The sequence below is a fragment of the Brassica rapa genome, chromosome A05 (assembly GCF_000309985.2).
Source record: "Brassica rapa cultivar Chiifu-401-42 chromosome A05, CAAS_Brap_v3.01, whole genome shotgun sequence".
In the NCBI taxonomy this organism is placed as follows: domain Eukaryota; kingdom Viridiplantae; phylum Streptophyta; class Magnoliopsida; order Brassicales; family Brassicaceae; genus Brassica; species Brassica rapa.
Window position 1 is genome coordinate 8029674 of NC_024799.2, and position 11950 is coordinate 8041623.

General features: G+C 31.6%; 1 protein-coding gene across 2 annotated transcripts; it reads right to left on the reverse strand.

Annotated features, from left to right (window-relative positions):
* Positions 1-7987: 7987 nt before the first annotated feature.
* Positions 7988-11182, reverse strand: LOC103867988 (protein transport protein SEC13 homolog B). Of its 2 annotated transcripts, none has more exons than XM_018659031.2 (2): positions 9417-11182; positions 7988-9155 (listed from the first exon to the last, which is right to left on the reverse strand). In XM_018659031.2, exon 2 carries the CDS (start codon positions 9148-9150, stop codon positions 8242-8244), a length of 909 nt encoding a protein of 302 aa, XP_018514547.1. In that variant the 5' UTR covers positions 9151-9155; positions 9417-11182; the 3' UTR covers positions 7988-8241. The 2 variants fall into 2 exon arrangements, with proteins under 2 accessions (XP_018514547.1, XP_018514546.1); XM_018659030.2 differs by having other exon boundaries at positions 7988-9172; positions 9417-11175.
* Between the last annotated feature and the right edge of the window lie 768 nt (positions 11183-11950).

Sequence of the window (11950 nt, forward strand, 5' to 3'; positions counted from 1 at the left end):
AATCAAGCTTTAAATTTTTTTTTGAAACCACAGCTCTTAAAATATCCTACAGCTGTACAAGTGCTCTGCAGAGCCAAATATCCAAAGCAATTTTTTAGTGCTTCAATAAAATTCTACAGCTATAAAATCTAAAGCCACAGCAAAAAGTCTACAGATTTTTTTCTACAGCAAAATATTTAAAGCTACAGCCATTACCAATCGGACCCAAAAAAAGTTAAGAACTGTCTCTTAAATAAGAGATATAAGAGCTGTCTCTTAACCAAAAAATATTAAAAAAAAAAAGTCAAATCATGAGTTAAGAACCCCGACTAAGAGACCGGAGTTAATCATGCTCTAAGCTAATGAAACATTAGCATTGATCCCCAAAAGTTATAGAGATTATATATATAGAGAAATAAACTTCCAAATTATGCAAAAAAAAAATTATTAGAATTTTTATTAAATGTCTATAGTCTCTAAAATTTTAGACTCGTCCCCAATCATTAGACTCACTGTTTGGTTGATTCATGTTATTTCAAGTGTTAAGTCCCGGTTCCGCTGTTCTTCCATACAGCTTTTTTTGTTCTGCTGTTCCGCTGTTCTTCCATACAGCTAGTCAAGACTAATCATAGTGACTTTCGCTATAAGAATTTCACTGCATATCTACAAGATCATTAAACAATATGAACCTCACAGGTCAAGCCTGAAACGATCAACTTTTATGACATACATAATATAATATAACAGAAGACTATGCTTCTGGAGAGAGTGAGTAGTAATCGATCTAGTTGGTAAATATTTGTGATTGATTTCCCTATCGAGTTTACACTTAGATACTGTCGTATTCACATCCTATTATTGTATAGAAGGTAACTGAATAGTACTCCGATCAGGTTGGTAAAAGTTTGTGATTGATTCAACGTTGATTGTACATTTTGCCTCGGTAGTATTCAGAAAGCAAGTCGATAGTAATCACATGGTTCTTATAACGTTGGTAAAATTTTGAGATTGATTCGTGTTGAGTGAACATTTTACTTATGTCTTATTCGTATCGTTGCTACAAACTTCAATAATGTAGATTTCACATCAAAGAGGCGTAAGGAAATATGCATGCACACGGTTGGGACGAATTTAAGAAATGTTTTCGAGTATTATAATATCAGACGCTCGTCTTTCTTAACAAACAAATCTCTTAAGTGTCTTGTCATTTTGTGGGGTCCATCCGTACCATCCTTTAAAGTATAAATCTCAAAGTACATGCATGTAAAGTGGATCGGAATAATTACACCCTCAAAAATAAACAAAGGCTAAATAAAAGAAGAGAACGAAAAAGTAAGGCTGTGAATGAGAAGTGCGGGAGAAGAGTAACGCATGGCGGGTGAAGCAGAGTGTCACCATTCACATGATTTTATTGCTAGTGCTTTTATAAATAAAATATTATAAATTAAAAAAAAAAAAACTGTAACGGGACAACTTTTGGTCTGAACCGCAGTTAAGCTTGAAAAGAAAGAGATGAGGTGTGGTTTAGGTACTGTTTCAACCAGAATTATTTAAAATAAATGTTTGTTATCAAAAATACATTAAACCCATATATAATCACTAATATTTTGTCCATATAATATACATAAATTGAGATGTAAATGATCTAATTAACAAAATTAAGTAGCATAAATTTAAATGATAATTAGTAATAATAAATATAACACTAATAATATAGCATAATTGAATATGATTTTGTAAAGTTTTTCAGATAATTAAAATATTTTTATAAATTAAATAAGAAAATTCAGATTCTTAATTTAATATTATTGATATCTTAAAGCTGGGTTTGCAGGGTCTTCATGAATCTATTAATGTTGATGACAAGAAGAAAAAATTCAAATATCTTAATTTAATTTTGTCTAAAGAAAACTAGCGCAATTATTATATTTTAAAATAAAATAATAGGCTATAAATTTTAGTAATAGTATATAAACTTTCACATTTGAGATATATATAATTTTTAAAAATTATATTAGTATCACTGATTTTTTAGTTTGTAAAATATAAAAAAATTATTGTTTTAACATATATTAAAAGCACATTAAATCACTATCATAAATACATTATTTCTACAATTTTTAATTTTCAAGATAATTAGTGAGTAATAAAATATCAAATTTCACATATATAATATTTTTAAACTAATATATATGTATATATATAATAAATAATAATAGTTTTAATGATTTTTTAGTCTATAAAAAATAAATATTTTATGTATCCCGCAGTTACACTATTCATTGCACATGTCACTATTCACATTTTGTTTTAAACCGCTTTTTTTAGATGAACCGCACTTGTCCTGCAATATGCGTTTTTCTAACACAAACCACACTTAAACCGCATTGCACTAACCAATTTGTTTGTCCCGCCCCGCTGAATCCGCTGTTACCATTCGAAGCCTAAGATTGCGTGAGTAAAAAGGAATAAATTTTTTTAAAATTAAAAGTAAAGTAGAAATAAAGAAAGGAAAGAAGAAAAAGTGCAATCGCATCCCTTTGATTGATGTTATTTTGTTGAAAGTTATTTTTTTGTGTGTGTTGAAAGTTGTGCATGATGTTTCTGCGAAGCTTCTAGTTTGGATACCTTAATCAGTACACTCGGATCCTATAAACCTCATAGAACGTTCTCTGAATACTTTAACAACTACAGAATTCGTACTCTATACAATATATTTTCTAGTCATTGGTATAGATCGATTAAGGTGGCTTCATACCATACTCGTAAGTAATCATCTTCCTGATTACGATCTATAGATTATACTAAGCATCCTAGCTTTTGTTATAACTGCCGCACATGGGTAGTTCAAACTTTGTAAATTGCAAACAACATGAAAGTTTGAAACTAACTTTTGTTAATTTTTGGTAGGTTTGATATGAATATAGATTATACTTATACAAGTTTTTGTGTGATTATACTAGATATACTGGAAGACTTAGTAATAACGTATAATTTGGGTCCAGGTTCCACACACGCAAAATGTTTTTATTTTACAACTTGTAGATAATAATACTATTATTTTCTTAGAATTATTACATTTAACCTCTAAAAATTTAGCTGTCAAAATTTAGCTTTAAATTGATTTTAGCTATAAAGTTGTTAATATATACTTTCTTGTAGAAACTTTTGATGTAGTAAAATTTGTTGTAATTATAAGTTACATGCTGTAGATATTTTAAAATCAAATATGTGAAAGATGTGATGTATATATAAAATAATTATTTTTATCAATTAAAATAATGTATACTAATATTTTTTTTTATAAATTATCATTGTTTAATGTTATTCTAAATGTGATATGTAAATACTATCTATGTTATTTAAAATACTTCAATAATTTTAATAATACCCAAAATTAAATTAAAATATTTATAGATGTTTTTATTATGATTATCAACTTTTTTACAGATTCTACAGCCTAAAAAGATGTATATTGTTTTCCTAAACTACATAAGAAAAAGTTTGCTTTATTTTTTTTGGTTTTACTTTAAAAATAAAAGCTAAAGTATGAATGGTAAAAATTAATAGAAATTTGATATAGGCTTTAAATTTTTAAAATAAAACTACATCCAGTAAAGGTTAGTGATTTAAAAAAAAAAAAAAAAGGATAAATTCCAAGCGATCACCCTCAAATATTATTATTAGATTACTAAAAATCTCTTATATATTAAAGGAGAAACATTATTAAAAAGTAACTTTGGTTTTATAAGTTATTTACACTATTGCCATTTTGCTATCGTGACGGTTCCACATGCTCTCTCAGCCCTTATTTAAAAATTCATTACTAGAAATATAACATATATTGCCATTGATATCATTTAATCATTAAAATAGTTTTATACTAAGCTTAAATTGGAATGCTTAATATATCATTTGGAGTATTGTAAAATAAAAGAAACAACTCATATAACGGACACATCACAGCAAATATCATGGTCCACAATCAATTTGACAAATTTGGAAATAAACACTCAGTTCATTACAGTTTCCATATGTAATAGAATTGTTGACCAAACTGATTTCGTGATTTACGATGCATATATCATATGCTATAATCGTGCACTTCAATACTTTAAAAAGAGAAAATAGTTTTGATTTTACTGGGTTCATACTAACTTTCTCAAAGTGATGAATATATATATTAAAATTTAGATTTTTTATATATGTTATATTTTGAATTTAAAAACGATTATAAATTACTAAAGTTGTTAAAATTCTTATGTTAAATTTTTTATGATCAATGATTTAACATTTTTATTATAACAACTTAACAAGATACACATGATTTTAAAACCATATGAATAAAAATCTCATTTAATATATATATATATATAACTATATACCATATAAGAATACATAAAATATTTTAATTTCAAAATTTTTAATGAATTTTCAAGCATATTTATAAATTATAAACTTATTATAAGTCCCACATTGAAAATTTTGTTTTCAATGATTTAAAAAATTTGTTATAAAAAATACAAATGATCATAAAACCGTATGATTATGAAGTCTCATTTAATAGATAGCCATATTAAAATATACTATATATATTAGTATCATTTAAAATTAATTATATACGAAATGGATAAATGTGATTATTTAGATTTACTTACCATAAAATGATAGTAAATAAATAAGAGTGGTTTGTCTGATTTATGTGTTTTCACCAATTTAATTATATACTTAATAATTAATGTTTCTCAATTAATCAATATATTTTTATTATTTGTTATTACATAACGTAAAATAAAATAAAATAAGTAATAGTATATAAAATTATTTGTATATACAATGTGCATCCCGCACAAGATGCCGATACATGATTATTATCCGGTATGTATATATTTGTTAACTATTATTAAAATAAAAAATGTATAGTAAAGTTTATAATCACCGAATATAATTGTTTTTATAAATTCATCCCGCACATGATGCGACTTATCACCTAATACATATCTAAGAAGATATCACTTTAAAAAAGATTTCGCGTACCTGATATTTTTCTCAAAGCATCCTACCAAAATTCCTAGATATTTTGTTGTATTTGAAAATTTGAAATGGAGTGATAATTTTAAGAGTATCTCCAATCCACGACAGAAATTAACACAAACACAATGAACAGAACATTGAGATGTATGTATGTGCGTACGAAAAGGAGAGAGAGATAAGTCCATGTGGCTTAAAAGGTCTACATGCTGACGAATGAGCATCATGCATTAATGGGGTTCCTAATTTATAGATTCAAGCCCGATTAAAGCCAGTGCCACAATCTTCCAGGAATACCATTATGTAGGTCCGGTCAACTACTGTGACACTTGACCGAACCTGAATTGTAATTTGTCCCATTGTAATACAAATAACAATTTTACAATTTAGAGGGCTGTGCAAAGAGTCTTATCCAAATCTATAAGCCGGCCTTGTCGCTACCTACCAGTATTACCGTTTTACTAACAAGTAACTTGGAAATACACTAGGGGTCTATCGGGCCCGTTTTATCTCGCCATTATTTAATCAGATTATACCGTTTTGAAGAACCTCCTGAGAACATCTCCAATCCATAACACTATTTTAGTATCAAAACTACACTATTTTAGTATAATTTCAACACTAAAAAAAAATTCTTCTCCAACCATAACACTAAACTTCACACTAAAAATTATTCTATAATATTATATATATTTATGTTTTTATTTATCATTTATTTAATTATCTATTTTATTAATAAAATAAGTGAATAGTATTTTAATGTAGTGAATAGTATCACACCAAATTTGGTGTGAAATTATAGTGTTGCACTAAAATGGTGTGATTTTTAGTGTTGGGTTGAAGAAGATTTTTGTGTCAAAATCACACTAAAATAGTGTTTTGGAGTTAGGTTGAAGATGGCCTTAGAGCATCTCCAATGGGATACTAAAATTTACTATATATTTCACTCTAAAATAGAGTAACTCTATTATAGAGTTGAATTTGCTCCAATGGTTCACTTTATAATAGAGTGAAATATAGAGTAATCTTGTTTTTTTACTCCAAATATAGAGTGAAAAAATAAGATTACTCTATATTTCACTCTATTATAGAGTAACTCTATTATAAAGTGAATCATTGGAGCAAATTCAACTCTATAATAGAGTTACTCTATTTTAGAGTGAAATATAGAGTAAATTTTAGTTTCTCTGGTCAGGGTTGGTTCAGTACATTAGAAGGATTTGAGGGGTTGATGGGAGCAAGGAATGTACGGGCATCTCTAACACCATTACATGCAGAGATGGAAGCGCTACTATGGGCTATGGAATGTATGAGAAACTTACGACAATTTCAGGTTACGTTTGCAACGGATTGTTCTCAATTGGTGAAGATGGTTTCAGCACCAGAAGAATGGCCTGCTTTTGCAAGTTATTTGGAAGATATCAAGAGTCTGAAAGAGAGTTTCATACGATCAGAGATTATTCATGTGCCAAGAACGCAAAATACAAAGGCGGATAACCTAGCACGCAGTGTCAGGACACAAACGTCTTTCGTCGTTCACATGGATCAACATCTTCCAGTGTGGTTTACAGGGTCAATATGAGTCTGTAATGTTGTCGACAAAAAAAAAAAAAAAAAAAAAAAAAAAAGTTTACCATTTTACTCTATTTTTTACTCTAAAATAGAATAACTCTATAATAGAGTTATTTTAGAGTATAAAATAGAATGATGAACAAAAAAAAAAATTACTCTATATTTGGAGTAAACCTATTTTTCACTCTATTATAGAGTGAGAAATAGTGTACCATTAGAGTATTTTTCACTCTAAACTCTATTTTAAAGTAAAAAATAGAGTAGGGTTGGAGATACTTACAGTGAACTATATTTATCGAAATGCAAGGCTCTAATGTGATGTAACACGACTTGTAGTTTAATAAAAAAAAGCGCAATCCAATGCATATATTTTGTCGAATAAAAATGGAGCATGTTCTGACTGCACACTGTTTCCAGAAAAAAAACGAAGGGATATATACTTTTAGATGACGAATCCCAAAACAACCCCGAAAATCTCCTCTCATATGCGAATGTCACATGTGATAGATACTCTTGTTACGCTAACATATGGACTCAACACGGCTCAGCAAGTAAATATGATGACACTGATAAAACAAGAATCAACTTTTTTAAAGAAAGGCAAGTCATGGATGGATTTTAAACACACCAGGCTGTATAGTACCTGGCGTTGTCTTGTGTATTTCTAACATTCTATGCATATGTATCTTAAGCTGAGGGCACAGACTCCTTAGTTTTCTTTTCTTCAACAGCTTTCTCTGCCTCTGCTGATGCTACCTTCTCCACTGGTTTCTCCTCCTTCTCTTCCACTGTTAACTTCTCAAGCAGACCAGCGGCCTGAGAGGCGTCTTTGCTCTCTTCTTTCGCTTCTTCAAATTTGGCAACTTCTTTGAACTTTTTCCATAGATGCTTTGCAGTCTGATGATGTAAATAAACACTTGATTATTTAAGCAGCTCTAAAATGACTTTATCAGGGGATCAAACAGCGGGGAAAAGGTTTCACAAACACAAACAATAAAACAAGATTCAGAGAAACAAGATTCCAACACTACACAGCTCAATACAAGTCTACATTGAGATACTAGTTATTATACTAGAGCACTGAACGAACTGCTTCTGTCTTTGCAGATGAAGCTATATAGGTAACTTTTTGAATGCCGCCACTAAGGTAAATATCAAGCAACAACCATAATACTACTACAAAGGTTTCTGATTCACGTGATAAATTTTGTTAGAGCATTTCCAAATATATTATTCTCCCAAAGTGGAGTTGAGTTTCACTCCAAGCTTACTCCATTTTTGAGTGAGATAGAATAATAAGTTAAAAATAAATTCATTACTCCAAAGTCTTGAAATAATCTCGTTTGTTATACTAACTCGTAACATTTTCTTATTCTATAATCTAGAAATAGCCTTTAACATCATATTTTTTACGTATTACAACTTGTAACATTTTGTATTATGATATTACCTAATACAATCAATAAACTGTTTAACCAGGAAAAAAAAAGAATTTATTTCTTGAAAATCGCCAAGGAAAAAGATTAAAAAATGACCAAATGTCTCGACCAAAATTAAGTAAAACCACATCCACATTCCCTCGTAAAGGCTCAGGATAGAAAGAGTCTTTTATTCCGTTCCTTTGTAAGAAATAGCGAATCATATTAAAAAGGAAAAAAACTACGGCTCCAGGGCGGTGACTTGTTGCCACTCTCCATCAACCGCCTCTTTCCACACCGTCACATTATTGTTCCCATCAGACACAGCCAACAAGTTACCCGTCAAGGACCAGGAGACCCGCCACACCGGAGCCTTAAAGTCATTCAGAACCTTACCTTCCCACTGCTCACCTTCTTTCCCCACCGTCCATATAACCACTTTCCCGTCTTGCGAGCCACTAGCTATGGTGGACTTAGGGAGACCCAAGTTGGGCGCCCAAGCCACATCACGCACCCAGTCACTGTGCTTCTGAAGAGCCGGGAAGCAATCCATCTTCCACGACCCGTTAGAGAGCTTCCACACTTTCACCGTATTATCACACCCACCCGAAGCCAGCTTGTAAACCGGATCAAGCAACCCGGAGCTGACAAGAGCCCCAGGCGCAGTGGACGGGGCCCACGAGACCGACGTGACGCCAACCGGATGCGCTTGGTCAATCTTCGTCGTGTCCCAGCCGCCGTCACCACGCCCCGTGAACACCGAGATGTTCCCGTCAGACGAACCGCAGGCCAAGGATAGTCCGAGCTCGTAAGGAGCCCAGGCGATGGAGCTGACCGAAGTTTTGTGGTCGGTGAAGACGTGGGCCTGAGTCCACTGGTTTTGGCTGCCTTCTTTCCAGAGAATGACTTGGCCATCGTAGGAGCATGAGGCTAGCATTGACCCGAACTTCGGGTGGGCCCAAGCGACCTCCCAGACGGGACCACGGTGGCCGGTTAGTGTAGCTAGGTGCTGGGATGCGCCGTTGTTGCTGACGCCGGTGATCTTGATGGTGCAGTCAGAGGAGGCGGTGGCTACTCGCTTCCCGTAGTAATCCATTTGCACGTCGTGGACGGTGTCCTCGTGACCTGTTTCAATCTTATGCCCCGCCATGGCTTCTTCTTAAAATCAAACACTGTTTGTTATATAAAGAACACTCTTAGATCGAAACTCGACCCGCCGATCATGAAGGCATTATTTTTTTTGCTAACACACAAATCGAATGCAAAGCAGAAGACGATTGCGTTGAAAATTTTCAAATTAGACGTAGCACGAGGTCAGAGTCATGATATCAAATTAAAATCGATCACGGTGGGAAAGATCAATCACAATATCGACCGAGAGAGAGTCAGAGAGAACACAGGGAAGAGAGATCGTACCTGAACGCACTGTTGATCGACGGAGAAAAAAAATGCTTGTGTGGAGAGCAATCTGGATTTTTTTTTTCTTTCTAAAGTTTTTATAAGCTGATTAAAAAAATAGATCTGGCGAAAAAAATAAGCTGAACTGCTAAACGTAATCCAGACTTAAACCAAGTGGGTCAAATATTAAACCGGATGGTTCGTTCGATAAGCCTGCTTCGAATAGAAAACCGGATGCTCGTTTGATTCAAGCCTCTTGCTAATGAAACTCGAGAATAAGTGCTTGATCAAAAGAAAAGACAATATCATACTTCTCTGTTTGGCTTCAGAATCTTTGATACTTGATTCAGACTGATCTTGAACTTGTATGAGTAGACCTTTTCATCATCGGGTTTTCATTAGTAACACTGGATAGATAGAATACACGATCAAAATATCAAAGGACCGTGAAATACATAGAATCTCTAGAAACCAAACCCACAGACCACCAAGTCATTGCTTCGACGTTGCTGAGATAAAGACAAACTAAGACAAACTCTAAAATCAACAAGCAAATAACAAAAAAGGAAAAACAGAACAAATGAAACACAAATGCCAAAGCAAACAAACAAAACTATACAAGATCAAATACCAAACAGAAGTTGTCACGTCGACAAAAGCTAAATCCACAAATCTGAGAATAAATCATAGCAAAAGTTTCAAATATGCTAAGAGATAGAGAAAAGATGTAGAAGTAAGAAAAAAAATTACAAGTACAAAAGTGAAAGAATTGGCTCTGGTGTTGTTCAAGCCAACAAAGTTGATCGGCAACTAATCATAAATCTAGTTTTTTAAAGAATTTTTTTGAGAGGTATAGAAACACAATCTATTAATCTAGTAAAACTTATATACACATTTTATCTATTTTCAAAGTGAAGTTTTGTTCTTCAAAAACTTTTATTTCTTTTAGCGTTCGCTTCAAAAATATCTTTCACTTAAAAGAACTATCAAACTTTTTTTATTAGGTCTTACTGTCTTAGACCATGATTATCGCGGTAGTTAATGGGGTTTCTTAAAACAAATTAGTGCATAGACCCCATCAAAAATTTTGAAACCGGTGACAGAAACAACAAAATAAGGATCGATTGTGGAGGGTTTTTTACACTGTTCGCGGACCCTACCGATATGTGGTGGCCGCGGTTGGTTCGCTTTTAAACTTATTTTTATTCTTTTAGACAAAAAAAAAATTGCCTAAGAAACTGTGAACGGTTTTAGGATTAATTATGCTCTTACACTCTTACTATTATGTTTTCTCTTAAATCTCTTATTGGATTTTACTATTATTTGCCTTGTCTTTTGTTCACACATCTTTTAGAATTTTATAGGATTTCAAGAATGTCTAGTGTAGAGTTTTTCAGCAAAAAGTATCTGATCTGGGTTATACATCTGTTATTGGTCATATTGCTGAAACTTGACTACAGTAGCCACCTTATTGGCTAAGTTGGCTATGTATAAAGTATAATATTTAATTAATCTAAAACTATTGAACATTGAGTCAGGTCCGGTCCGGTCCATGGCCATGGCGTAAACCACACAAATGATTGCTATACAATCGTCATAAATTAAAATATCTAGTATTCGTGCGGGATAGCCAACTATCTTAATTAGTACGATTATCCAATAAAATCGTAGCAATAAGAAGAAAAAAAAGGAAATGTTTTGAGTATAGATAAGCTCTGAAGAGAATGGAATATTCTTTAACATTTAGCGTATAGTTTATGTTGATACCTTTCTCATTATTGAAAACTTGTGGAGTTGTGGTAAGCCAGCATTGCCCACCACTTCATCATAGGCTGTAACTGAATTAGTATTTTTTGGAATGGAATTATTTGGAATGGCTTATTCCAAGAGATTCCAAAAAAAGTATACCATTTGCATGGAATTGAAAACAGTTATCATTCCATTAATTTTTGTGGAATATGTGGAACTAAAAAGAATACAGTAATAATCCTTTCATGATAAAAAAAGCACGTGAATGAATGGAATGGAATCAAACTAAAATAAAAAGTAATATTTTTAATTAAGTTTAAATATTATGTAATTTATTTATTGCAGCAAAATAGGATTTGTTACTAACTAAACAAAAGAATAGTAACATATTTTTCCTTATTTAAACAGTCATACGTAGATATCAAACCCACAAATCAAAATATGGTTTCTCTCCTTTCTTCGTTGCTAAACTGTTTTTTTTTCTGAGAAAAAGCTTAAATATTAATGTTTCTTGATCTATATAGGTAATAGGTTGTATATAGCCAAGTGTACATTTTGTTTGCTACATATTAAATAAATTTTTGTATTTTAAATTTTTTTTATAAATTTTTATAAAATCTAATTTAATATCAAACACGTTTATTGGTATATTTAACATGTTTTGATAATTTGACTTAAATTAAAAGTTACTTTCATTCCATTCCATTACATTCCTTAAAAAAGTTACCATTTGTGTTACAAAAATATTTCTCTGCAATTATCCATTCCATTTAATATTATTCCATAACTTCCATCATTCCATT

Excerpts from the sequence above, each read along its gene's own strand:
- LOC103867988 (XM_018659031.2), bottom strand. The coding sequence starts at position 9,150 with ATGGCGGGGCATAAGATTGAAACAGGTCACGAGGACACCGTCCACGAC.